The 27,894-nt window shown below is 55.0% G+C and overlaps 2 protein-coding genes across 8 annotated transcripts in view; both read left to right on the top strand.

Moving 5' to 3' along the window:
* Positions 1-17,979, top strand: part of TCF20 (transcription factor 20) — a gene marked incomplete at its 5' end in the record, with an annotated part of 43,155 nt that extends 25,176 nt beyond the window's left edge. Inside the window, 4 exons of one of the 2 annotated variants that reach the window (XM_081082599.1) lie at positions 4,796-4,889; positions 10,789-10,838; positions 12,134-12,259; positions 16,806-17,979. In XM_081082599.1, the coding sequence (XP_080938725.1) occupies positions 4,796-4,889; positions 10,789-10,838; positions 12,134-12,217 (228 nt within the window). In that variant the 3' untranslated portion in view covers positions 12,218-12,259; positions 16,806-17,979. The remainder of the gene's footprint in view (positions 1-4,795; positions 4,890-10,788; positions 10,839-12,133; positions 12,260-16,805) is intronic. The other variant, XM_081082598.1, reaches the window with a different exon arrangement.
* A 1,717-nt stretch (positions 17,980-19,696) lies between these two features.
* Positions 19,697-26,694, top strand: LOC308513318 (cytochrome P450 2D14-like). Of its 6 annotated transcripts, none has more exons than XM_081083250.1 (11): positions 19,697-19,796; positions 21,755-21,816; positions 22,530-22,778; positions 23,726-23,897; positions 24,453-24,605; positions 24,689-24,849; positions 24,936-25,112; positions 25,264-25,405; positions 25,647-25,834; positions 26,196-26,337; positions 26,442-26,694. In XM_081083250.1, exons 3-11 carry the CDS (start codon positions 22,590-22,592, stop codon positions 26,618-26,620), a joined length of 1,503 nt encoding a protein of 500 aa, XP_080939376.1. In that variant the 5' UTR covers positions 19,697-19,796; positions 21,755-21,816; positions 22,530-22,589; the 3' UTR covers positions 26,621-26,694. The 6 variants fall into 6 exon arrangements, with proteins under 6 accessions (XP_080939376.1, XP_080939371.1, XP_080939373.1 ...); XM_081083245.1 differs by having other exon boundaries at positions 22,086-22,778; XM_081083247.1 differs by having other exon boundaries at positions 21,755-21,851.
* The last annotated feature ends 1,200 nt before the right edge of the window (positions 26,695-27,894 follow it).

Below are 27,894 nucleotides of genomic sequence, written 5' to 3'. Positions count from 1 at the left end.
ATAGCTTTTAATGCACAAAATTTTTTTAAATTTTCATGAAGTCATATTTGTCTATTTTTTTCTTTTGCTACATGGGCCTTTGGTGTCATAACCCCCAAAATTTTTGCCAAATCTATTTTCATGAAGCTTTGTCCTGTTTTCTTCTAAGAGTTTTATTGTTTTGTGTCTTACATTTAGGTATTTGATCCATTTTGAGTTAATTTTTGTATGTGGTTTTAGGGAAGGGTCCAACTTCAGTCTTTTGCATGTGGATATCCACTTTTCCCAGCATCATTTGTTGAAAACACACTGTCCTTTCCCCCATTGAATGATCTTGACACCCTTGTCAGAAATCATTTGACATTGTCTTTGAGGGTTTATTTTTGGACTCTATTCCCTGTCTGCCAGTGCCACACTGTTACTACTGTAGTTTTATAGAAAGTTTTAAAATGAAGTATGAGTCCTCTTTTTTTGTTCTTTTTCAGTATTATTTTGGCTATTCATGGTCTCTTGAGATTTAGTACAAATTTTAGGATAAAGTTTTCTATTTCTGCACACACAAAAAGTCTTTGGGATTTTGATGGGGATGGCAGATCACTTTAGGTAGTTTAATAATATTAAGTCTTCTAATCCGTGCACGTGGAATGTGTGTTTTTATCATCAAGTGTGTTGGATTTTGTCATCTGCTTTTTCTGCATCGATTGAGCATGATTATGCGGTTACTTTCTTCATACATTGATGTGACTTCAGTAACATTCAAAACCTCTGCTCCTTTACAGCTCCGATCTCTGTGGTTATTGACGTCACACAATTGCATTTTTATACATTTATGCCCCAAAACATAAACTAATAATTGTAAGTGCATTAACTGGATTAGTCTCTTACATCATGTAGAAAACAAAAAACCAGTGACAGACTGCTGTTACAGTAATACTTGCTTCCATAATTGCCCGTGTATTTGCCTTTGTTAAGATCTTCATTTCTCCATGCGGCGTGGATAGACTTCTGGTGTCCTTTTATTTCACCGGGCAGGATTCCCTTGAGCATTGCTTGCGGGGTAGGTCTAGTGATCACAAACTCCCTCAGCTTTTGTTTATTTGGAAATATCTTCATCTCTCCCTCACACTTAAAGGACAGTTTTTGCCAGATAAAGGATTCTTGGTAGATTGGGGGTGGGGGGTGGGGGTGGGGGAGGGAATTGCACTTTGAATATATTGTTGGACTGTTTGCTGGCCTCCGAAGTTTCTGATGAAAGAGCTGCAGAAAATCTTACCAAGGACCACTTATGACAATTCACTTCTGTCAGGAGTCTCTCTTTTTTGGCTTTTTCAAGTCGAATTATATGTCTTAGTGTGGATCTTTTTTAATTCATCTTATTTGGAGTCTTTGAGCTTCTTGGATGTTTTTATAGTCATTCATGTAAGGTTTTCTCTTTTATTAATGTACTTAGTTCACACACTGTTTTTGTTTGTTTGTTTTTTACTTTCCCCACATCTTTTGTTATTTCTTTGAGCATCTTTAAGGCAGTTCTTTTAAAGTCTTTGTCTAGTGTATCTGCCATTAGGTCTTTTTTTTTAGGGACAGTTTCTGTCGATTTCTTTGAATAGGCCATAGCCATGCATTCCTGTTTTTTTGAATGCCTGTGAGTGTTTGCTGAACACTGGACATTTGAATGTCTCTAATAATGAGGTAACTCTGGAAACCAGGGTTTGCTTTTTATGGTTGTTGTTGCAGGTTGTCTCTGTGCCTAGGATCAGCCTGAGGTGTAAATTTAAGATCTTCTCAGGTCTTTCCTGAGCCCTTCCCTTGGTATGCAAAGTCACTTTCTAATTTCCTCTGTGCATGTAGTTGTTCTTGAAGGTCATAGTCTTTAATGCCTGGCTCCCAAAAGTGGAGAAAGCAAAAAATGAAGGGGGTAGGGAATAGTCACTGTTTTAGAGGGAGCAACAACAATAGTGGCCTGCCTCTGGATCTCCACCTCTGTGGCCAGGAGCGGCAGCCAGAGCAGAGGTTCCCCAATAGTGAAGGACAGGGTTCTTCTTGCTCACCCTGGCTCCCAAGTTGTGTGCAAGCTGCTACTGTGCTAAGAACGGAAATGGACCAAGTCTTCCCCTGGAAGTTGCATCCCCTGAAGGGACTAGAGTTTCAAAATAGTTAATCAGTTTCTGCCAGTGCGGTTGGTGTCTAGGTGAGGAGACAGCTACCTACTCTGCCATCTTCCCATAATCCCAAAATTTGTATTTCTAACAAATTCCCAGGTGGTGCTGATGCTGCTGGTCCAAGGACCATCCTTTGAGAATGAACTAAACTCTCAGGTTCTGTCTTTAGGCTCTGATATACCATGCAGGGTCTTTCTTCTCTGGGTGCAGTGTAGTAAGTTAATTATACTTTTTAATTGCAATAAGCAACAAGCTTTTTATTGATGTAAATGAGATTCCTTTCTTTATGAAAAAGATGGGACCTGTGGTCTGTGGGCTATTCCAGGTTAGGGAGCTTTGGATGCCCTGCAGGGGACTGAGGGGCATGTGCGGAGGTGGGAAGGAAATGACATTGTTCAGATATGAGCTCGATCACCTCCCTTTCCTGTCTGTAGCCTCAGATGATGACAAGATCTGCTCTGCAGGCTGCTTTTAGTAGGTGGTCTGTGTGGGAACATCTAGTGTGTGTGTCTGGCACATGGTCACTTAGGTCACATTTCCTGAGCACTTTGACTGCAAGTTGCAAAATTAAATTAAAAGGTGATTTTTTTAAAATGCCTTTTCCCTATCAAGTCTGGAGATGGGGTGGTCCTGGGGTTGGTTCATTTAGTGTCAAAGAATCCAGGTTCCCTCCATCTTATCACTCTGACCTCAATGGATTGAGCTTTGTATTTAGAGCTGCCCCTTCATGAGGAAACTTTCCCACAAGCTCCTTTCCCTTGCAGACTTGCCTACCAGAAATGCTTGCCACACCCATTCCTAAATGGCCACCGCTATTTGAGAGTCACCGCTAGGGTGGGCAGGGCCTGGAGCACAAGTCCTCTGGGTAGCCGGCTCTTCGGGCTCCGTAGGTCAGAAGGGGTAGGGCAGGACCACCGACAAATCAGCCACACTCCCTCCCCCGGTTGACGGTGGGTCCTTTTGTTCTGAAGGGGCCCCTGGCACCGCCAAAAGGAGATGAAGTCTAGGGCTGTCCAGAATGCTGCCAGCTGTCCTTGGTTTACTCCAGGCCAAGTCATCTTCTATTTCTTAGCAAGGGTGGGAGGCCATGTGCACCCAGAAGGATGTTTGCTTCCTAGAGGAATTGAGGCTCTGGAAGGACTTGTCTTATAGCCTTATTCCTGCCCCTTTGTCTCTGGAGGAGTCCAGGGCTCAGCCCAGACCAGCTGTGACGGGGAGCAGGTTACTTCCCCTTCTGGTGCTTCAGGCACCTCATCTGTAGCCTGAGGGGGTTCCAGGGTAGTTGTGAAAACTGGATGAGTTGGTCCACATCAGTCGTGTATGGCGCCTGGTGTATGGTGAACACTCGGGCTGGGCTGCGTCAGTGTGAGTTTACCTTCAGCGTCAGCTTTGGGGGAGCTTTCTCCAGCTCCCTGTTGACCTTACTGCTGCAGGCTGCAGGCCACACTGCCCCCTGGAGGCTGCCTTCCAGGCCTGCCTTTGCCTGGGAAGAAGCAGCCGCGCTGCCCTTTAGTCACTTTCCTGGGGAGGGTATGGGTGTGTGGGGAGCCTTTCTTTTCCGCAAGTGTAACTGCTTAGGGCAGTGGTTCTCAACATGTGGGTCGCGACCCCTTTGGGGGTCGAATGACCCTTTCACAGGGGTCGCCTAAGACCATCGGAAAACACATTTATAATTACATATTGTTTTTGTGATTAATCACTGTGCTTTAATTATGTTCAGTTTGTAACAATGAAATTGGGGGTCACCACAACATGAGGAACTGTATTAAAGGGTCGAGGCATTAGGAAGGTTGAGAACCACTGGCTTACGGTCACTTTTATTCTATTTTTCCTAGAATCAGGAACAAGTGCCGTATCTTCCAGGTAGCCTTACCTGGGTGTGCCCTGGCCACCAGAAGCCTGCGTCCTTCCTCAGGGGGCTGATGTGGTTGACTTTTATAGCTATGATTATTGATGATGGGACACATTCCTTGTGCCGACAGGAGTGAGAGCTCGCTGTAGCCACTTCAGAGGGATGATGGAGAAGTGCCCCACTTTAAGAAAACCTGACCATATAAGGAGGAGATCTCAATTACAGAGTAATGTCTCACTCGGCCAGAAATTCATGGCCGGTTTCCGAGTGCATTTAAAATAGGATTTGTGTGTAAAAATACCGTTTGCTCACAGGAGCCCATATTTTCTGAAAAGGGAAATGTACTTGTATTGGGCATTTGGGATAAGTAGAATAAAAATAAAATCTTAAAAATATAAGAATTGGAAACCAAATTCCACTTTTAATTCTAAAAGGTTTATATATAACTCTACTATCTTACCCTCTCCATCTACCCGAGACGTTCACAGCAGAAATAACACACAAGAGCTGCACACAGTTCAAGAGAGCATGTGGCTGGGTGGACTGCGGGGTCCCAGAGGCCGGCCGCATGCCCACCCTCGCCACTCTGTGGTTCTGTTTGTTTGTGAGGCCCGCCCTGGGTCCTTACTGCTGAGTCTCCTCCAGGTGTGGGCAGTGAGTGGCAGTAAGAAACGGGCTGCTCATCCTGCCACCACAGACTCCGTCACCTCAGGGACACGTGCTGTCTGGCCTGTGGGGTCTGGGGGCAGCCTGGGGAGGAGGGCTGAGTCTGCGGTGCTGACATGTCTGACTCCTTCCCTTTCAGAAATGCTCCCACTGCCAGGAGGCAGGCGCCACCTTGGGCTGCTACAACAAAGGCTGCTCCTTCCGCTACCATTACCCGTGTGCCATTGACGCAGGTAAGATGGGCCTCCAGAGCGTCCTCAGGGTGGGGCGCACACTTTCTCTGCCCTCTTTCCCTTTGTTGTCGTTCTTTGTCTTTTTTGACCCTGTTCTGTTAGTAAATTCTAAAGGAAATGCAGTGAGGAGAATAAAAAGGAGTGAAATGGGATAATTTTTTTTAAAAGCGGTTTTATTCGTATAATTCACACATAATTCACCTAAGTGTGCAATTCAGTGGTTTTTAGTATATTCACAGATATGCAATCATCACCACAGTCAATTTTAGTACATTCGTCACCTCAAAAAGCAGCCCTGCATCCTTTAGCCAGCAACTCCCGCCCTGAGCAACGACTGATCTGCTTTCTGTCTCCATGGACGCACCTGTTCTGGACATTTCATATCAGTGGGATCAGACAGATATGTGGTCTTTGTGTCTGGCTTCTTTTATTTAGTATAATGTTTTTCAGGTTCACCCATGTTGTAGCATGTATCAGTACTTCATTTTTATTGCCAAATAATATTTTATTATAAGGAGATATCTTTTTATTTACTTACCATTCATCATTTGATGCACATTTAGGTTGTTTCCACCTTTTTATTATTACAAATAATGCTGCTGTGAACATTCATATACAGGTCTCCGTGCAGACTTAATGTTTTGTTCTCTGGGGCGTAAACCTAGGAGTGGAATTACTGGATAAATAGTAACTCTATGTTTAACCTTTTGAGGACCTGCCAGACTGTTTTTCAAAATGCCTGCACCATTTTACATTCCCTCCAGCAGTATGTGAGGGTTCTAGTTTCTCCATGTCCTCATCAACACTTGTTATATTTTTTTTAAGAATAGTTTATTGATTTAGAGAGAGAGAGAGAGAGAGAGAGAGAGAGAGAGAGAGAGAAACATCAATAAGAGAGAAACATCAATCTGCTGCCTCCTGCATGCCCCCTACTGAGGATCAAGCCCAAAACTCAGACATGTGCTCTGATCAGGAATTGAACCGGTGACCTCCTAGTGTACGGGACAATGCCCAACTGAGCCACCCCGACCAGGGCTTGTTTGTCTTCTTATTATGGCCATCCCAGTGAATTTGAAGCAGTAGCTCATTGTGATTTTGACTTGCATTTCCCTGGTGACTAATGATGTTAAGCGTCTTTGGTGAAGTCCAATTTATCTATTTTTTCTTTTGTTACTTGTTGCTTTTTCTTATATCTAAGAAACCATTGCATAATCCAGCATCAAAGATGTATGCTTGTGTCTGGTCCTGCAACTTTTATAAGTTTAGCCCTTAACACGGGTCCTTGATCCAGCTTGAGTTCATTTGTATACATGGTATGAAGCAAGAGTCCAGTTCAGCTTTTTGCACATGGATTCCAGTTACCCCAGCATCATTTGTAGAAGAGACTAATCTTTCCTCATTCAGTGATCTTGGCACCTTGGTTGCAAACCAATTGACCAGCCCAGCTGGCATGGCTCAGTTGTTGAGTGTCGGCCTATGAACCAGGAAGTCACAGTTCCATTCCCGATCGGGGCACATGCCTGGGTTGTGGGCTTGATTTCCCCCGTGTGGGGCATGCAGGAGGAAGCCGATCAATGATTCTCTCTCATCATTGATATTTCTATCTCTCTCTCTCTCTCCCTTTGTCTCTGAAATCAATACAAATATATTTAAAAAGAAACAAAGAAAGCCAGTTGATCATACAAATATGTGCTTATTTCTGGACTCCTCCAGTACACCCTGTCTTGATTACTGTAGCTTCATAATACATTTTGAAAATGGGAAGTGTGAGCCCTCTAATTTTGTTCCTTTTATTTAAGATTGTTTTGGCTATTCTGGGTCCTTTGCTGTTCCATATGAATTTTAAGATCAACTTGTAGATTTCTGTAAAAAATAGCCATTGAAACTTTTATAGGACTTGCATTAATCTGCAGATCAATAAGGGAGTATTTCCATCTTAACAATAGTCTGTCTTCCAACCCATCATCATGGATGTCTTTCCATTTCAGTTTTTAATTTCTTCTAACAATGTGCTGTAGTTTTCAGAGTATGTTTTTCATTCTTAGGTTAAATTTATTCTTAAGTATTTTTTAAATTTTTGGTGGTATTGCAATTGGAGTTTTAAATTTCAGATTTTTCATTGTGAGTATATAGAAATACAACTGATTTTGTTATATTGATCTTATATCCTGCATCTTTGCTCAGCTCATTGATTTAAAGTTTTTAGTTACGTATCATCTGCAGCACGTTTTACTTCTTCCTTTCTAATCAGATGCCTCCTTTTCTTGCCTGATTGCCCTGCCTAGCACTTCTAGTGTAATGTTGGATACAAGTGGCAAAGCTGACGTCCTTGTGTTGTTTCTGACCCACTAACTAGTGTGGTAGCTGGGGGCTTTTATAGATGTTCTTGGGCAGCTAAGGAAGCTCCCTGTGTTCCTAGTTGTGGAGTGTTTACCATGAAAGGGTTCCAGGTCCACTGAGATGAGAGCAGTGTTGGCCGTGTGATGACTGAAGGAAGAAAAACCTTTTGTCCAAGAAGTGCCGTCCAGTGGTCAACGCAGAAGGTTTGAGTTCTGAATCAGCGTCAGCAGTCTGGGGGAATCCTTTCTCCTCTAAACCCGTGTCTCCTCAGTGGGTGTTTTCACCAGTTACTTTGTGAGCATGAGACCTTCACCTTCACCCAGCTGGCCCTCATCCAGTGCTTGCAGGTCAGGGAGGGAGAGAAAATGGAGAGACGAGCAGTGCAGCAAGCGGCGTGGTGCCTGTTAACCTCTCAAGTCTTCCTGGGTTCTGAGGGGAACGTGGCTTCCATGGGAGCAGCTGTGTCTCTCAGAGGCGGGTCTGGTGTGGATTTGGCAGGGAAAGGGTGGGGGCGTGGCGGACTGGGTGACGGAGGCTGCGGCAGCTGCACAAGGTCACCGTGTCTTGGGCATTTCTGGGTCTTTTGATGACTCGAGTCACAGTGACCCAGAGGCCTGTGCCGCCCTGGGAGGCAGGTACTTGTGTTTGTCCCTCTGGGTCTGCAGGAATTCTCTTGTGTATGAAGGACCTTTGCATCCCAGAAAGGCAGTCACCAATTGACCTTCTTGCCAATTATAATGATAGTAAGTCCCATGTCTCATGGAGTGAGGAAACGTTGGCCATTTTCGCCTCTGCCTTGCTGCCCACCTCCCAACCCTTTCAGAGCTGCTGGTGTCTCGGGGAAACTTTGATTACTGGGGACATCTCCGTAGAAACAGCTCTGTGGCTCCTGCAGCTCCCACGCGCATGCACGTTTGTGACATCATGGTTAGCTGTTTGGTGTGGTTGGTGATGTCACAGGCACCAGATTTGGCTCCAGGTGGGAAACGCAGTAATGAGAACATGAGTGCTGGTAATGCACTGAGCCGCAACAATGAAGACCGAAGGGAAAGCGCTGTGCTGGCTCAGGAGCGATTCTGCTGTGCACAGAGGATCCTGCCTGGAGGGACTCCTCTCCCTCCGACCCTCAGTTCACTCTCTGAGCCGCCTTCACTGCTCTCTGCTGCAGACCCGGACCTTGCAGGCAGGGTTCAGCCCTGGGTGGGTCATTAGAATGACAAGTGTCTGGTCCCTCCCTGGCTCCTGCCTGTTACTCCCCTCACTGAGGCAGTGTAGGCTGGCGGTCCCAGCCTGGATTCTGTCAAGATAAAGTGCTAACTGTGCCTCTGAGGTCAGTTGTAGATGAGCTGGAGACAGGGTGGGGCCTGGCAGATCAGAGCGTATTCATTAGCCCTCGCTCCTTGAGCCCCCATCCTCAGCCTGGGTTCTGTCCAGGTGCGTGTGGGTATCCACACAGCTTGTAGGAGGAGCGCCACAGTCCGCTCTGCATTTAAGCTCCAGGAGAGAGTGAGCTCACCCTTCTGGGCCGTTGAGATTTGCGTGTCTGGAAGCCAGCTGGTTGACCAGACAACCTTGTGAGTCTTTTCCAGCTCGAGTGATGCTCAGCAAGCCTCTCTGCTTCCCTGGAAGTGCTCACAGGCCCTCCGCCCAGTCAGTGTAGGACTTTGCCAGGGCCTCAAGGAAACAAATTGAGAGACCGGCTGGCCAGCCGCGGGGCCAGGCACCTGTTCAGAGACCGCGGAAGAACTTCACTGCCCTTCTCACTGCCCTTGGCTCTTCCTTGAGCAGGGACGGGTCCCCGTGCCCTTCCGGGTGTCAGCTCTCCAGCAGGATCTTGACCTTCCTGGTGGCCGGCGGGTATGAGAACAGACAGAGCAGAGCGTCTGTCCATTGGCTTCCTGCTTAGGAGGCCTTGCCAGAGGCGGACACTGTCTCTGACAGATGTGTTTAGGAGACTTCTGTTTCCACAGATCCCTGGTGTTGGTTCCAAGCTGCTTAGTGTGTACTTCTATTGTTTTATTTCTTTTCTACTTTTTAACTTAAAGGGAACATGTTTCCTAACTGTAGCCGTATTTTACTAATGGTCCGTGCCAGCTGTTCACGGCTGCAAGGGGAACGGAGGCATCTCATCCTTTCTGAAAGCCGCTGTGGCCTAAGGTGGCTGCCCCACGTGGGCTCGGCTGTTTCTCCTTGGCCAGCGCCCAGGTAAGGAGAGAGCCTCTGAGTGCCAGTCTACCCCTTGCTGCTCGGAAGCGCGCTCTCTGGCAGGTTGCGTAGCGGGAGCCTGGTCACACCATGTACTTGTGGGTTCTGAATGAACGCCCTTCATTTACTGCTTGCTCCGGCTTGCGGGGGAGGGGCGCAGACTTACTGAGTTCTGGCCCCGGGGTTTGCCTCATAGATACACCAGGACTCAGAAAGCAGTAGGGATGGTGCAGGCCGAAGCCAAATTATGAAAGGGCCTTTTTTATTTGTGTAGAATAAGAGGACCTCAAATTTTTTCATTTATATGTTTCCTTGCTTTTTTACCTTTTACTTGCAATTTGTGGGTACTCAGGCTGCTAATCCGGACCTCTGTTTAAGCCTGAGTTAAATTGTAAATTTAACAAGGCTAAGTACCGTGGCTGCCTCCCGCCACGGTGCCTGGGAGCAATCTGAGACTGTGCGATCAATATTTATTAGCATTCTGCCACCACATCTTGCACCAGTGACCTGGCTGTCGGTCTCTGGGAGCTGGGTGTGCAGCGTGGACTCATTAATGAGATTTCCTCGCCCACGCCTCGCACTGCCCTGGCGCGGAGAGCTCTACTCACCTGCAGGCTGTCATCGAGGATGCTGTCACCGTGTTAGAAGTTGGAATGAATCATTTTCCTCCGAGGATTAATATCCCTCACGGGGTTTCTCGCCTCTGAAGCGTTTAGCGTGGATTAGGCAGCTCGTGTGGGGGCTTCTCCCTGTCTCCGTGGGCTGTGGGGTGAAGGGGGCAGCGGCTCTCAGGCCTGGTCTCCTTCCTGTCTCGGACGTGAGGCTCGGCCAGGGAAACGGTGCTGTAGACGCAGTGTTTCCTCCCGGAGCCTTGGCTGGCCCTGCGGGTGGGCTTGGCCTAGAATCGGGAGGGTTAAAAACAACATTTATTAGAGGTTGTTTCTGATTATTAAAACAATATAATATGATGGAAATACGGAAAAAATTAAATCGCTTATAATTTTACTTACCAAAGAAGTACCACTGTTATAATGCGGTAGATTTCCTTTGTCCTTTTGTAATGTATATAAATATTTTGATAAAATTAGGATTGTACTCACACATTTATATATCCTGGGTTTTCAAGCGATTTTACATCATGAGTATTTCTCATATACGTTAACTATTTTGACACGTTAATTTTTAAGTGATACTTCATGTTGAGGTACCATATTTACTTGGGGTGTCTCTAATGTTTTCCTATTGGAAATCGTAGCGTGGGGACCTCTTATCGCCACGTCCGACCCTGTCAGTCGGCCTGTCAGTCACCTGTGCCACTCGCCAGCCCCAGTTGACTGTCCCCTCTGTCTTGCAGATTGTTTGCTACATGAGGAGAACTTCTCGGTGAGGTGCCCCAAGCACAAGGTGAGTCCCAGCCCCCAGTGCCCGCTCCTGGCAGGGTGGTGGGGCTCCTCCTGCAATGCCTGCAGACGTGGCAGGACGCAGCCTGCCTGCGCCTGGCCCTGGCGGACCTGCGGTGTGGGTGGGTGCCGTGTGGAGAAGTGTGTTGGAGAGAATCTTGTTTGTTACAAGAAATGAGAAAATCAAACTCAGTGCAACTACTGATTCCCACGTTAGTTTAATGGAGCCCCAGTTCACAGGTCGCGTGAGGTGAGGTTGTTGTAGGCCTTGATACAGAAGCAGAGGCGTTTTCCCAGCCAGGGAAACCGCTGCCTCCGGGATTTGGGGGACTCTCAGCGTCTCCCAGGTTTTACTTCAGCAGAAGCAACCAGGGTCCGCAGTTGGCAGTTGCTGCTGCTCCCTGTTTCCCACTTGGCTCAAGAGGTGTCTCTGGGCCTTGGCTGGTGTGGCTCACTGGACAGAACGTTGGCCTGCAGACTGAAGGGTCCCGGGTTCGATTCCAGTCAAGGGCACATACCTCGGTTGCAGGCTCCTGGCCCTGGTGGGGCATGCGGGAGGCAACCAGTCGATGTCTCTCTCTCACATCAGTGTTTCTCTGTCTCTCCCTCTCCCTTCCACTGTCTAAAATTCAATGGAAAAAGTATCCTCGGTGGGATTTAAAAATAATAATAATAAAGTTTTGTTTTTATTTTTAAAAAAGAGGTATCTCCGGGTCCCCTCTTCTAGGACAAGATGGAAGACAGGACGCTGGTCTGTCTGAGAGGGTGCGCGCGCGCGCGTGTGTGTGTGTGTGTGTGTGTGTGTGTGTGTGTGTGTAGAGGAGGTGAGGACAGGAGGAGCCAGGGCAGCTTGAAGGGGGAGACACCACCTGGCAGCTTCTGCAGCGCCTGCCGCTCTCTTCTCGCCGAGCTCACACTGACCCCTGGTGGTCACCAGCCTTCAGTGTCCAAAGAGGGCCAGAAAGTACTAGAAAGAGGTTACCCTTGACAGGTCTGCCCTCAGAACGCTCCTGAAGGTGCCCACTGAGGCTTGACTTTTGAATTATTTCCAGAGATGGACCGTAGGATCTACAGTAGTGTAGTTTTACTTAATCTACATGTTTTTGTTTTTTAAACTTCCTTTTTTTAATGGGCACATTTTGCCTCAGAACACCCTGTCTGAGTTCTCCTGTTCGTCACTCAATACTGACTCTACTTTTTCTTTCCTTTCCATGTGCTGTTCCTTTCCTCCCTCTGCTACCCTGACCCCACGCTCCTCCCTGTCCCTCCTGCCTGTGACCTCGGCTTTGCCCGCGCCAGCCTCCCCTCCCATGCCCTCTCCCCGCCTTGCAGAACAAGACAGCGAAAGGCAGCCTCAGCACAGAGCAGTCGGAGCGGGGGTGAGGGGGGCATGTGTCGTGGGAATGGAAAGTACAGCAAGCACAGGTGAGTCGGGCGCCGCCCCTGCCACTCCCGGTGGGTGGCGGCCTCTGCCCTGCTCCTCGGCCAGGCTGCAGCACGGTGATCGGTGATCGGAAACTGCCAGCACCAGGTGGAGGAAGTGTTTGCCATGTGCTGCTTAGGCGTTGGAGTGACTGTTCTGAAATCAGGCCTGGCGTGTGCTCCCGGGGGCAGAGGCAGCAGCCTCGCAGGACAGCCTCGGGTGGGGCAGGTCAGCCTTGGGTGGGGCAGGACAGCCTCGGGTGGGGCAGGTCAGCCTTGGGTGGGGCAGGACAGCCTCGGGTGGGGCGAGGCCCTCGCTCCTGGCTCAGCAAAGCTTCTAGCCAGACATCATTATCTGTGAAGCTTACGGTGGGTTTTCCTTTGGAAAACAAAAAATTCCCCAAGTTTTGTTATTTGAAGTCTTTTTCCTGGTACTATGAAGGATTGATTTTTACAAAGGGAAGGGAAATCCCCTCAAAGATTTAGTAGACTTCAGCATTGATGTAGTTTTACCCTGGAAATCTCAGGAGGTTGGGTTGTGCTCTGTGAGCGTGTCTGCGGGCTGTGGTCAGGGCTGGCGGCTGAGTCTGCGAGCAGATCACCAGGCTCGCGGTCCTGGAAGCGGCAGGTCCCCGGGGCGGGAGGAACAGACGGGAAAGAGAAGAAGGGAAACCACATCATCACTGGGGCACTCGCCAGGCAGGACAGGGGGTGAGGCCGTTGTCTGAGACGTTCCTAGCGGGACTCCTCTCCCAAAAGGGAGGCCCTGTCTTTACTCCGGGGTCTGAGACCCGAGCAGGGGTGCTGGGCTGGCCCCTTGGGGTGGTCCCTTCGCTGCTTACAGCGGCTCTGCCTTCGTCTGGACCACCTAACAGTGACCTGGGGAAACGGACTTCAGTGCGGAGTGTGGCGGGCTCATGCCCCGGGGGGCGGGGCGGACAGGACAGGAAGCTGTCGAGCGAGTGGACCCGTGGTCGTCATCAGTAGCGGCCACTGGCCACCGTCCTTTCCCGCTGGGCAGCCCTCGGCTCTTCCAGGAGTTTCTGTCGGCCCTTCGAGTCCCTGCGCTTGATGGGGTCGCTGTGCCTGGGCGGCTCTGCCACCATCCCGTGCTCCCCTCCCGCCAGGCAGGCAGCGCCGCCTTCGCTCAGGACCACGGTGCCGTGCCTGGGGGGGCCCTGGGAGACCGGCTGCATTTGCCGTTGGGGCCGATGGTTTTAGCCGTGGGATCCCACTTCGTGTGTAAGAAAAAGGGGAAGTCGGGGTGCTGGCCTCTTCTTGGGAGTTGTTCTGTTCACCATGTCTTTCCACTCCATCTACTCCTGGCCCTGCCAGCTGACAGCCCGCCCCACCGGAGGGGCGGCAGGAGCCTGGTTCATCCCTGAGGTTGGCACCGCTGTGCCTGTCTGCACAAAAGAAACCAGCGGCCCCTCAGCGCGGCCCTTTCCAGTCTGTGGAGGTTAAATGGCCTCTCCGAGGGAAAGGATGGACATACTGCGTCCTTCCTGTCCACCTAAGACGTTTATCTTCATCTACTGTCCCCACGAGGCAGGACCCTGTCCTGGTGTCTGAGGTCACAGTCACCCTCCTCCAGGCCCGGGGCGCCCCCTGTCACCCTGTGCGGATTGTGCAGGAGCCCCACCCTGAGGCGCGTTCATCTGGGGTCCGCGCTGGCTATCCGGCCGGGCAGAGGGCCAGTGGGTGTGCATGTGGGCCCGCTGCCTGCTGCTTCAGTTTCTTCCGTAAAGAGAACCGCCTTTGGAGGATTCCGTTAAGAAAGAAAACGTGCCCAGCACAGCCTGCGTGGGGCGAGGCCTCGGCATGGGCGGGGCCAAGGCTGCAGTTGGGGCTCTGCCTGCACTACCCCGTCCATCAAAATCCCGGGTCTGGGGGTGCAAGTCCTAGTCCCCCACCACTCCCTACAGCATGTGTGTGACCTGCCACTTGTCCCTTGCCAGGCCAGCCATGCCAGAGAGGAAGCATCCTTGGGCAGCCGTCCAGTGGCCACCTCCTGCCCATTTCTTAATGTGTGGTGCGCTTCTGGCAGCAAGGCCTCTGTCCCTATCTTCCATCTTGTCATGTAGTAAACAAGGAGGCCCCCTCCGCCCCCCAGCCAGGCCCCATCCGGTGGTTGGGAAGCAGGAACTCCATCACCACTGCTTTGTCCTGGGTGCGAGGGGGTGCCCCCTGCACACGCAGCCTCCGTGGTTGGCATGTCACACAGCCCGTGTGTGAGCGAGGATCCCGACCTAGAGTCCGCTTCCCTGGGCCGGCCCAGCGAGTCCTGGGATTCCATTTCCAGAGGAGAGCCCGACTGTCCACCCCCACCCACCCGGCTTCCCGCACAGACCCGCCCGCACGCGCCTTTAGCCCACGCCCTCCCTTCTGCCCTTCTCACTGCAGAGGCCTGGTCACACCTAGACTCCCACCCCCTCCTCCCGCTCCTCCGGGGCTGCGCCTCCTGTTAGTTCCCGGCCAGGAGGGCTCTGCCTCCGACCTCATTGACCGGCTCCCACTGGGCCTCCCTTCTCTGTCTCCACCTCCTCCCTCTCTGCAGCCATCGGCATCACTCATCTCCGCTAGTCCTGGCCGTGAGGAGGGGACCGGTCTGTGTTTGCCTGGGGCGGGCATGTGAGGGCGTTGTGGTTAAAGGAGGCGTGCCCCCCAGAGGTGGTGTTCACTCACCTGACTGTACCCCCTGTTGGTGCAGATGCAGAATGAGATCCCTCCCCCTCCCGGCTGGGCCTGCAGGTCTGTGTGAGCGGAGAGTGCCCGGCCAGGCCGGGTGCAGGGCACAGAGCTGAGGCTGAGGGCGGGGCTGAGGGTGGGCGAAGGCTTGGCCCAAGGAGAAGTCTTTGCCAGACATCGAGGTGCCTTTGTTGTTGTCGTCTTTATTGTTTTTTCCCCCGAGATGCCTTTTTAGGGAGAACATGGCAGACCCTCCGTGCGGGCTGCAGCTGCCGGGCGTCTGCTCACGGCTCTGTCGGGCCGTGCAGTTCGGCAGCGCCGTTCCCACAGCAGCTACACCCGCAGCCCCTGTGTGGCTTTGGCCGCGTGTGTGACCTCTCAGCCTCACCAAGTTGCAGGGTCAGGCCTCTGTGTTACCTTGAAATAGCATCTGTAAAGCCACTGGCAGAGTGCCTGGCACACAGTAGGTGCTTCAAGAATTTTCTTCCTGTGCTCCCTGTCCGATGAGTGTTTTAGAAGTGAGAAGTTAGGGTCCGTTCCCTTCGGGGTACCATGTACTTGGGCCAGTCTCACCTTGAAGCCTGGGGAACAGCCCTGTTGGGAGGCTGGAGTGAGGGCAAGATCGGGTGGAAGCACAGCCTGCCTGCCGAGCGCTGGAGGCAGACCCTGCCCCGTGCCCCGCCGCGAGCAGAGCATCGCAGGTGTGCATGGCATCTGTTCTCTTCACACCCCCGATCCTGCATCCCCTGCAAGACTTGCCCCTCTGGTCATTGTTGGAGGTCCCCAGCACACCCTTGTCATCGCATCTATGAAGGACATTTGGTTCCTCTCCCCTCGGCGGCAGCCCCAGCCTCCGGAAAGCCCGAGTGTGGCCAGAGGAGTCTTTCTGGCTGGCGCGACCTCTGGGGAAGTCACACTGTCACCATAGACACCCTGAGAGCGGCCGGTGGCTCCGCCACTGCCTGTGTCCTCAGGGCTGGAGTCCAGGGTTTACATGGGGACAGTGCCCTGCTGTCGGCAGTGCCTTCCTGTTACCTGTGCTCTGCTGGGAATCTCTCTGGCAAGAGCAGGGATGTGTGTGCTTTAAATAGAACATCGTAGCTGGTGCACACAGCCAGCTGTGCGTTCGGCATATTAGTAAGTTTTATGGAAACTAAGGGCTGTGATGCCTGGCTTTCGCTTGTGGGAGGCGGAGAGATGAGCCTGCTCCCTAGAGTGCTGTGCTGCGCGGCTGCGCCACGCCGGCTTCTGGGCCATTCTCTCTGGACTGTGTCTCTAGGACCTTTGCACACGGAGTGGGGGGGCGGGGGCAAGGGGGGGAGCAACCCTACATACCCCTCGAGGGTCACCGGGGCCTTCCTGAGCCTGGAGCTGGGCTGGAAGAGGAAGGGCCAGCAGCAGGATGTGGGGAGCTGGGCGGGCCCCCAGCGACAGGGCTCGCCAATGCAGAGCTGAGTGGCCGGCGCTGTGAGTCAGGGGCCGCGAACCAGCTCTCCCGCAGGCTGGCAGGGCTCGGCCACCTCTGTGAGGACCATGCCTGCCACCGGGTGCTAAGCCGCAGGCCCCAGGTGGAGGACTCCCCAGCAAGGGTCACCTGGAGGGCAGCCCCCACCTGGAGGTCGGGAGTTCTCTCCTGGTCTGTTCCTTCCGTGCCCTGGGCAGGCGGGCACTCCGTGAGGCGCCCTCAGTGTAGTCTCCACAGCCGAGGGTCATTGCTGCCTTCAGGGGTGTCCCGGCCCAGAGCCACTGGTAGCTCCACCCCTGGTTTTGGATGTCTCCCAGGTCAGCAGCTCCTTCACCGGGCCTGTGGCTGCTGGGCCCCGTGGAGGTTCCCACACCCACTGTCTGCTCTGTCTTCCAGGTGAGACTGTGGAGATGAGGAGGAGACACTCGTGATGGATGGAAATGGTCCTACTGTGCAGCCACACCCCGCCCCGCCCCGCTGTGCCCACCCGCCTGCCAGCACCTCCTCCCAAGTCCTTACATCACACTCAACCGTGACACCACAGGAAAGAAAGACCCAAGAAGTCAGAATGGCTGTTTCCATGGACACAATCTCCATAGTGACAATGCGGGGGGAGGGGGGAGGGGTGGGGTAACGGGGAAGGGTGGGGGGGACTAAAAGGGAGGGATAAAATATATATATATAAATCTATTTTTAGTCTGGAAAGACTTTGTTTAAATGAAAGGTGCGCTGTCCCTTTTGATTCTATTTTAAAATTATCTAGCTAAAGAATTCCAAATTGGTTCCAATAACAACGAAATTTAAATGTGAAATTGAACTCAGCAAACTCTCATCTCATAGAGGACGGGGTGTGGCTCTGCCGGTCAGCCTGTCTCCCGCCAACTCAGATCTCTAGATCCAGAATTGAAAGCCGACGAACACACCCAAACCACCCTTTGTCATTCATTTGTCTCAAAGTGGGGAGGTTGGGGGAGGGGAGTGGGGCGGTCCATGTTTTCAAGAGTGGGAGAATGATGTTTAAACACAAAAATAAATTTTTTTCATTTCCAGAAACACTATTTATTTATTTTTAAAATTTTTATTTTTTTGGGGGTGAAATTGGTAGATGCCCGAGGTCACAGCTGTGTGCTGCGTCACGTGGCCGGTGGGAGCCCCGAGTGCCACGCTGGGTGCAGTAGGGCCATGCCCAGCGGGTGCCGCCCACAGGACTGAAGTCTTCGAGGCGCTGGCAGGCTGTCTGAGCGGTGGGGGGCAAGCTGACCAGGACACCCCTTTAGCCCTTTATTCTTTTTGCTTTTGTTTTTATAAAAGAAAGGGGGGCCTGTCAGTTGAGCAGCCCCACGCTACGTGATTCTTTATGTTGTATTGTTTTGTTTTGTAAAGTGTATAATTTTTAAATATCTTGAGTTTTAAAAAAAAGAGAAAAAGTACAAAAAAATTCTTGTTAAGGCCTTAAGAAGGGGTTAGTGCATCTTTCAGGGGTCACTCTGCCGTGGGGATAAAATAGCTGTTTCACAAACAGTTTTATTTAAAAAAAATCAAAAAAATAATAAACTTCATTTTAACCTTGTTTCCTTTTTTATTGATTGTAAAACAAATGCGTCTCTTTCTGCTCCCGCTCCAGCCCCCAGAGGTGGCTTTGGTTCTGCTGCAGGGGAGGCAGGTCTGCCTGGTCCAGCCACTCAGTGGGGGGAGCCCAGCCCGTGTGTGGGGACGGTCAGATTTACTTAAGCTGATATGAGAACATATTTCCAATCAACATTAATTTTAAAGGTTATAAAAAAATAATGCAATGTTAATGGACTTTTTTAGAGAACAGAAACTCTGGAAGGAATGTTGTGAAGTAGAAATAAGCAATTATAAATGAGTTCTTTGTGCTCATCAATTTGGGGCTGCAGAAATGGCAGATTAATTTCGTTTTAATGGCTACATCAAGCAGTGTGGTCCATTTCTCATTTCACTGCGCCGGGACGGAGGCGTGGGTGGTGTTCTGCATGGGCCTAGGACCTGCATAGCAATGATGGCTTTTTGAGCAACTTGGCTTCCCATCTGGTCTCAACTTGGCATTAACACAGTTCAAATGAAATTGATAGATTTCAAGTGTCAAGGGCTACACCACAAAACTTGAAAAATATGCATCTTGAGGAAAATACTTTTCTGACAGCAAATGATTCTTCGTCATTTTGCCTTTTATTCTCCTGCCCCCCTTGGACTTGCTGGCGGTGCGTGAGCGAGGCCCTGTGACCGTCCGGGTCTTTCCTCTGAAATGCTGGTGACGGGAGTGGCATGTCCCACACACCCTCCTGCCCCAACAGCTCCAGCTGCCCATGTGCATCTCAGTTCCCCCCACATTTGAGTTCTGTGCATTTTATTTAATATATTTCACTGTTTAGAGCAGTTTTAGGTTCATAGCAATATTGAGCAAATGTACAGAAAGTTCTCATGTACCCCCTGACCCACCACCCACAGCTGCCCGGCTACCAGCTCCCCAGCCCCAGGGTACACTTGTTACGGTCAGTGAGCCTGCTCCAACAGTCACCCCGGTCCCACAGGGAGCATCCTGTGGTTTGGACACATGCATGACGTGTCCGTCAGAGCACACCCAGTAGCTTCGCTGCCATAAACAAAAACCCTCTGTGCTCCCGTTCACCCCTCCTCCTGCCAGGCAGTCTCCAGAGTTGCATGTTCCAGAATGTTCTGTAGGTGGGATCACAGTATGTGGCCTTTGCAGGTGGCTCCCTTCACTTAAGGATGACATGCATTTTAAGGGTCCTCCATGTATTGGTGGCTTGACAGCTCATTTTATTTTATTGGCTTGAGAGAGAGAGAGAAACACCTATTCCACTTATTTATGCATTCATGTGCCCTGGCGGGATCAAACCCAAAACTGATGCTCTAACCAGCTGAACCACCTGGCCAGGGCCGATAGCTCAGTTCAAAATTTTAGTACTGAATGCTGTTCCGTAGTCTGGCGGCATCACAGTGTGTCCATTCGCTCAATGAAGGACACCTGGGTTGCTTCCAAGCTTGGGCAGTTAGGAATAAAACCGCTATAAATATCCATGGTTTTGCTCGGACATGAGCTTCAATCCTTTGGGTCAGTACCAAAAAGTGTGATTGCTGGATCATATGGTAAAAGAATGTTTTTTAAGTTGTGGCTTAAAATTTATCATCTCAGCCAATAAGTGTGCAGCCCGGCAGTGCTAATACATTCACATGGCTGTGCACTCCGCCAAGCGGAAGCCCGGTGCCGGTCCAACAGCTGGGAGGCCGGCCCTGCCGGCTCCGCCCCGGCCGCGGGCTCCTGCGTCCTCCGGCTGCTGCGTCGGTCAGTCCGCGGGCCTGCAGCCGCCCCGCCGGTCTCCGCGCGGAGGCCGCCGCCAGCAGGTGAGCCGCAGGCGCGGCGCCCACGAGCTGGATGAGCTGGACGCAGGTCCTGCCCAGGAAAGGGAGGAAGGGGAGGGTTGGGCGTTTGGGCGGCGAGGGCGGGGGGGGGGGGGGCGGGGGGGGGCAAAGTGAGCAAAACGCCTCCAGCTCTGCTCTCCCGAGGCCTGCGCTCTCTCCGGTCCGCCATCCCTCTGGTCACGCTGGCCTCAGCCTCAGGTCGCGTGTCCGGCAGGCCCCGTGCATGCGACCACCTGTGCCACGCGCGTCCCAGGGGGCGGCCTCACTCCCGGGAGGGGCGGGGGGGCGGCGGAGCGTGATTCTAAGGGAATAAACGGGCCGCTGGCCCTTAGAGAAGTTCAGGCCGAACGTGCGCAGCAGTAGCTCGGATCATGGGTTTGCGATGGACCGAAGGCTGCTCGGTCACTGTGGCCCGACATTCCTGAGACCCTTCTGTGCCTTGGGGACCATGGAGCCGCCTGCCTTAGGGGCTGTGGGGGGAGCGCCAGTGCCCGACCAAGAAGCTGGGCTGCACAGTGATGGCGAGGGCGACGGGCCACGGAGCCACAGGGCCCTTCCGGCTGCCGGTGCCGCACAGCAGGCCCCTTCGGAGAGCACAGGCCTGGCCCTCACTGCCCTTCACACCTGCCGGGAGGACTGCTCGGGGAGCAGGGCATCCAAACAAAGGCTACGAGAAGGGAAGGGGCATTGCCTGACACGGCTTGGCCCTCACCATTCCCAGGGGTGTGCGAGGAAAGCTCTCACTCTGGAAATGGCTGGAGTGCCCGGGTCTCGAAGGGGCTCTCCCCAGCTGAAGCAGGGGTGGAGGAAGTCCCCCTCCATCTCCCCCCACCCCTTCTCTCCCTCACTGGCAAGGATGAAACAATCCAAGCCCTGGCCAAGGAGAGATGCAGGGTGGCCCAATTGGGGCCCAGCAAGCTACACACACAGCAGCCAGTCAGTGGGGGCCAGTGTGGGGGGTGGGGAAGGGGCAGAACAGTGTCCACACTCCAGGCCGGGCGCCAGGCGGGATTGGCAAACATTGAAAGCCAATACCAAGAGGCCACAGCGCTCTGAGCCAGAGGCACCCTGCGAAGAACTGGTGCTCTTACTGTTGGGGAGTGGGGGAGAGAAGGGGTGGGGGGAGAAGAGGGAGGCTTCCTCCAGCCCTGCTTCAGCTGGGGAGAGCCCCTTTGAGACTCGGGCACTCCAGCCATTTCCAGAGTGAGAGCTTGCCTCGCACACCCCTGGGAAGGGTGAGAGCCAACCCGTATCAGGCAATGCCCCTTCCGGCCTCTGGCCTCCTGGGTCTTCGAATTTGAGTGAGTTTGACCTCAAAGTTCCCACCAGTTTCACTGATTTGAAAACTGAATCCCACCTCTCTCGCTGTTGAAGAAGGAGGGTGCTGAGGCCAGCAGGCACCCTCTGCTTAGAAGGGGCAGAGGCTGAGCAAGAGGGAGGGCCAGGTAGCCACCGCCCCCCCTGGAGATGGCACGCGCTGGCAGGAGATGGTACAGAGGTTTGCATGGCTCCATGAGGGGCCACAGAGCCTGAGGGGACCAGGCCCAGGGAGAGGGAGGGCCCCGCACAGGGAGCAGCCTGGCCAGGAACTGCATCACCCCCCTTGGTTTCCACCCCTTGTCTCCCAGCAAGAGTCTGAGCTGCTGATGGTCAAGGACAAACGATAATGAGGAGGAAGCAGGCCCCCTCCTCTGGGGACAGTCACATCCTAGGCCAAGCCCACCACAGCTCAGTCGACAAGGGAAGTGCCCCCTGCCCCCACCCCCACACCTCAGAGTGGAGCCAGGAGGGAAGGAGATGTGTTACTGAGCGGCCAGCAGAGCTAGGAGGCCCAAGGACCAATTTGTAACAAACAGGAAGGGGTCCTCGGGCACCCAATGGGCTTATCGGGGTGACCAGGGAGCTCTAAACACACTCTTCGCCTCCCCTCCCCACCCCAGGTTCAAGCTCACCACAGCCAGGACCCAGCGGAACCCAGGAAGCAGGGCCAGCAGCCAGCCAGGTGGGAGCCTCAGCAGGCCTGTGAGCAGCCTCAAGGTGGGGGCCGTGTCCAGGCAGCCTCAGGCCCTGGGAGAATGAGGGGACGTGTGTGTAAGCCGTGTGTGTGGTGTTTGGGAGTGCAAATGTGTGTGCATGTGACTGTGTCAGACTGAGCACGCGGGCAGTGTCTGCGAACGGGTTTTGTGCGTGACTGTGTGTTGAGTGTTCTAGTGTGAAGGGAAGGGGCACCGAGAGCTTCATGGCCCCCGCGGTCCCGTGACCTCCCTCTAGTGCTGGGCAAAGGTCAGCAACAAACCTGGGAGGGGAGGCCGCTCAGGAGGAGGCAGGCGATGGCGGGAGCAGGGCCATGTTCGGGGACGAGACTGCGACCACGTCAGGTGTGAGCCTGAGAGACAGGACGCAGGATCAAGCCTGGAAACCCCTGGTTGTTCCTCGGAGCCCAGACAGACCTGCGGAGTGAATTCGGGGTGAACTTCTTCGCCCCGACCCCCACCCCGGGGAAGCACCTAGAAAGGACAGGAGGGGCAGGGTTCTCTGGCCACCCCTGCACCTGACCTTGCCCAACCTCTCCCTGTACCCTCTGACAGTGGTAACTCCCACACAGGCTGGCTCAGGTCAGGGGGCACTGGCCAGCCTCGGCTCCTTTTATAAGGAGAGCCCAGGCTGGCCCAGTCCACAGGGCGTGGTGAGGGCGCTGTGCCGGGCCTGTCCTAGGTGCCTGTGTGGTGAGGGTGCCAGTGTGCCCAGAGGAGCCCTAAGGACACTGAGACAGCCATGGGGCTGCTGACCGGGGAGGCGCTGTGGCCCCTGGCTGTGGCCACCGCCGTCTTCCTGCTCCTGGTGGACCTGATGCACCGGCGTGTGCGCTGGGCTGCCCACTACCCGCCAGGCCCCAGGCCGCTGCCAGGGCTGGGCAACCTGCTGCACGTGGACTTCCAGGACATGCTGCACTCTGTTAACCAGGTGAGGAAGGTGGGGGTGGGCAGCCACGGGGGACCCTCCTCGCAGCAGGCAGGGGTAGGGTGGGCAGCAGAGGCCATGGGGGACCCTCCTCGCAGCAGGCAGGGTTAGGGTGGGCAGCAGAGGCCATGGGGGACCCTCCTCGCAGCAGGCAGGGTGGGCATGAGCCACAGGCTGGACAAGGAGCTGAGCTGAGAAGAGGGGGCGGGTTAGAGAGGCTCCCTGAGGAGGTCATGCCTGCAGGGCCCAGGGACAGTTGGGATTTTCCAAAGGTCACAGAGGGCAAAGGTTGCAGAGGGGGTGGGACGTGGCAGTGGGTTTGGGTTCTGCTTAGACAGTGTTCAAAGGAGGTGAGCCTGAGTCCCGTCTGCTTAAATATATTTTTATTGATTTCAGAGAGGAAGGGAGAGGGAGAGCGGGATGGAAACAAATGATGAAAGAGAATCATTGATTGGCTGCCTTCTGCATGGGGGTGGAGCCCACAACCCAGGCAGGTGCCCTGACCGGTAATCTAACTGTGACCTCCTGGATCATAGGTCCACGCTCAACCACTGAGCCACGCTGGTCGGGCACGAGCCCCTTCTGTTTAGCTCAGGGGGAAAGGTCTGGAGAAGGGGGAGAGGAGTCTGGCCAGGAGCCCCATTTCAATCAGGAAGTCAGGTTGAGGGAGCAGAGAATGGGCTCAAGTCTTCTGCTCTGTGGGCCCTTGGGCGTCACGCTCACCTCTAGGCCTTAGCTGCTGCCCCTGAGAGAGAGCATGCTCACGTGGCCTACTGACAATTTTGGTGACATTTGCAAACTCAGAGATGCGAGGTCCTTGATCATAGAGAAGTGACCCCAGGGCCCCGACCAGATAAAGTCCTTGCATCGCTCCCTGCTGACTGCCCAGGGGTCCTGCAAGGTCCGGGCCCTGAGACGCCGCCAGCTTACCCAACACCCTCCGCCCGCAGCTGCGGAGCCGCTTTGGCGACGTGTTCAGCCTGCAGCTGGCCTGGACGCCCGTGGTCGTGGTCAGCGGGCTGGCGGCCGTGCGCGAGGCGCTGGTGCACCGCAGCGAGGACACCGCCGACCGCCCACCCTCGCCCATCCACGAGCATCTGGGCTTCGGGCCGCGCGCGCAAGGCAAGCGGAGGACCGGGCCGACCCAGGCCCAGCGGGCACGGGGCCGCAGACACCCGGCAGCCCACGCGGAGGAGGGCGGTGGACTCGCTGTGCTCTCGGCGAATGGGAAGGGGCGGCAGGTGGAGGGGGAGTCTGAGCCCAGGGTGGGGGAGGTGGGCGGGGCCTCACCGGGACAGGGCGGGCCAGGCCGCCGCGAGCAGCGCTGGGACCAGGGGCGGAAGGAGGGAAACGGTACCGGTGTGGGCGGGCCGAGGGCGGGCAGGACCTGCCACGAGAGGGAGGGAGCTGGCGAGCAGTGTGGGCGGACAGAGGGGGGCCCGTCTCCAGCCGGAAGCGGGTGTCAAAGTTGGGGAATGGGTGAGGAGAACTCGAGTGGGCGGGACGGGGGCGGGGGCGGGGGCCTGCACCGACGGGGGCGGAGCCTGCACTGACGGGGGCGGGGCTTGTGGGCGGGGCCGGGCCCCGCCCCGGGTGGAGGAGGGAGAGCCCGCGAACCACGTGAGCGGCAGAGGCGGGGCCAGCGCCCGCCTAGCCGCGCCCACTCCCCGCTCCCAGGATTGATCCTCGCGCGCTACGGGCACGCGTGGCGCGAACAGCGGCGTTTCTCCGTGTCCACCCTGCGCGACTTCGGCCTGGGCAAGAAGTCCCTGGAGCAGTGGGTGACCGAGGAGGCCGCCTGTCTCTGCGCCGCCTTCGAGGACCAGGCCGGTCAGTGCGGTGGCTGAGGGCGAGAAAGGGAGGGCCTGGGGACCAGAAGAGGGACGCGACCCCGCTCTGCACCCCTCCCCTAGGGCGCCCCTTCAGCCCCAACGCCCTCCTGAACAGAGCGGTGAGCAACGTGATCTCCTCGCTCATCTATGGGCGCCGCTTCGAGTACGAGGACCCGCGCCTCCTCAAGCTGCTGGACATGATGGAGGGCGCACTGAAGCACGAGCCGGGACTCCTGGGCAAGGTGGGGGAGTCGTGGGGCCCTGACTTGTCCAGAGGACACCTGGGCGCAGGAAGGCCCGCCCCGGACCCACACCTGTGCCCGTCCAGGTGCTGGAATCGGTCCCTGTGCTGCTGCGCATCCCAGGGCTGGCTGCCAAGGTCTTAAAGGGGCAGAGGGCCTTCATGGCTCTTCTGGACGAGCTGATCGCCGAGCACAAGATGACCCGGGACCCAGCCCAGGCACCCCGAGACCTGACTGACGCCTTCCTGGATGAGGTGGAGAAGGTGAGGGGCAGCTGGCAGGGATGGGGGCAGGGGCTGTGGGTTGTGCCATGAGGTAAGCCCAGGGGTTGGGCCCCCAGGCTGCTGGGTGTACTGTGGGAGCCACTGGAGGGCTCCCTCCCTCTGCCCCTTTGCCCGCCCTCTGCATGGCCAGGCCAAGGAGGACCCCAGGAGCAGCTTCAACAATGAGAACCTGCGCATGGTGGTGGGTGACCTGTTTTTCGCTGGGATGGTGACCACTTCGACCACACTGTCCTGGGCCCTCCTGCTCATGATCCTGCACCCGGATGTGCAGCGTGAGCCCGGCTTGGGGGTCGGGTGGGATGGGGGAGGCAGGAAAGGTCAGCCCATGGTCCCTGAGCTGAGTTTGGATACGCAGAGGCTGGGTCCTGACTCTGAGGTCAGAGTGACTTCCTTCTCCACATGGGCCCAGCCCTCGACTCACCCCCTCTCAGGCCAGAGCCCAGCCCTTACCCCACCCCCACCCCCACCCCCACCCCCGGGGCCTGACCCCTGTGGGGATGCTTGTCTGTCCAGACCGGGTCCAAAAGGAGATCGATGAGACAATAGGGCAAGCGCGGCGACCAGAGATGGCGGACCAGGCCCGAATGCCCTTCACCATGGCTGTAGTCCACGAGGTGCAACGCTTTGGGGACATCATCCCCCTGGGCGTGCCCCACATGACCTCCCGCGACATTCAACTGCGGGGTTTCCTCATCCCCAAGGTAGGCCTGTGGCCGCCCACCCCCGCTCAGCCACACCCACCACGTGTGCTCTGACATGGCCACTGACCGGGACCCTAGCCCCGCTCACTGCCCAGCACTGACTGTCCTGTCCGAGGGGCGTGGGGGTGAGCGCAGAGGCAGGGCCCCGCTGGGTGGGAGACAAGCTCAAGTGTTGGAGGAGCCCCTGGGAGCAGGGACGGGTGGCAGGGAGGCCCCATGAGAGGCATGGCACTGGGACCCCCAGGGTCAGGGAGGTGGCCTGGGCGGGCGTGGTCCAGACAGTGTGCTCCCGGGAGTGTTTGGTGGCAGGGGTCCCGGCATGCCCCACCCAGACCCACCCACGTGAGGTGTCTCCTGCCAGGGGACCACGCTCATCCCCAACCTGTCGTCAGTGCTGAAGGACGAGACCGCCTGGAAGGAGCCCTTGCGCTTCCACCCCGAGCACTTCCTGGACGCCCAGGGCCGCTTCGTCAAGCAGGCGGCTTTCATGCCCTTCTCAGCAGGTGCCTGTGGGGCCCAGCCTACTGTCCCGCCCGAGGGAGCCTGGAGGCACAGGGCCCAGGCGCGGGCTCATGTCTCACCCCTCTACCCCCCCACCCCCCCACAGGCCGCCGCTCATGCCTCGGGGAGCCCCTGGCCCGCATGGAGCTCTTCCTCTTCTTCACCTGCCTCCTGCAGCGCTTCAGCTTCTCGGTGCCCGCTGGGCAGCCCCGCCCCAGCGACCACGGGACCTATGGCCTCCTGGTGACCCCACCCCCCTACCAGCTCTGTGCTGTGCCCCGCTAGAGGGGACACACCCCAGCCGCTCCTCAGCTGGGAGCCCTGATGTACAATAAACCAGCCTGGTGGCTGCAGCCTGACTTTGAGTCCCACCCAGGCCGCTTAACCACCCTGGCAGCGAAGGGGCCTCAGCAGCCTCCCCAGGCCAGGCCTGCCCGGCCTTGTCGCTCCTCACCTCGCATTGGGGCCCACTTTAGAGGTGGTTATACTGAGGCTCAGAAAATGAGAGCTGACCCCAGTCGCCTGTGGAGCCCAATACTGGCTGCTTGCGTGGGTCCCAGTCTCTGCACAGGCCCCAGCCCCTGCTCGCCCCGTGGGAAAGGGAGGCCTCGCTCAGCCTGATGCCGACTCTCAGGCCCAGCAGCACCCGCCCTGCACCACAGGCAGCTGCTCAGCCAACACCAGCAAGTCTGCTCTCCCACTGACACCCCAAAAGGTGGGGAACTCAGGAAGGCTGGGAAGTGATGTGCCAGGTTAACGACCAGGCTCAGGGATGGGGTGCAGAGCTCTCCATGGGAACCCTAACGGCAGCCCAGGAGCCAGCCCCCTCCCTGGGCCTCTGCGTCACCCCAACATTGAATTAGCCGCATTCCCTGGCCCCTCAGGTCTGCTTCTGGCCCAGCTGCTGCTGGAAAGAGCTGTCTCCTGAGCCGGCTGCTGCTGGAGAAACTCATGTGGGCGCCAGCACCGGGCACAGTCGTCGGAGTGGCCAGGCCAGGTGCCTCTGCCTCCTTCAGCAGCCAGGCTTGGCGCCTGGAGCAGACACGGAGCCCGGGCCACTCCCTTTCTTCCCTTCCTCACTGTACCTGCGAGCCCATCCTGCCTCTCCAGCCAGAGGGCAGGCCCTGACCTTGCCTGGGCCTCACAGGTGATCATCTGGTGCTGGGTCAGCTCTTCTCCCGCAACCCTCCAAGCCCTCCCTCCTCGGGACTGACAGATCCCACACCCACGGTAGAAATCATGTTCCAGGTCACCTCCCTCTTCTGTGACCGCTCCCTTGGGACAGCAGAGCATTTTGGCATTGCTAAAATCAGCGGTTCTCAACCTGTGGGTCGTGACGACCCTTTCACAGGGGTCGCCTAAGTACATCCTGCATATCAGATATTTACATAACGATTCATAACAGTAGCAAAATTACAGTTATGAAGTAGCAATGAAAATAATTTTATGGTTGGGGGTCACCACAACATAAGGAACTGTATTAAAGGGTCGCGGCATTAGGAAGGTTGAGAACCACTGGCTAAAATGATGGCTTCTTGTGCATGGGCACACACACACAC

The sequence above is a fragment of the Myotis nattereri genome (assembly GCF_964212035.1).
Source record: "Myotis nattereri genome assembly, chromosome: 2".
NCBI classification, from domain to species: domain Eukaryota; kingdom Metazoa; phylum Chordata; class Mammalia; order Chiroptera; family Vespertilionidae; genus Myotis; species Myotis nattereri.
The sequence above is the reverse complement of the archived record's forward strand: the minus strand, read 5'-3'. Positions and strand labels throughout refer to the sequence as shown.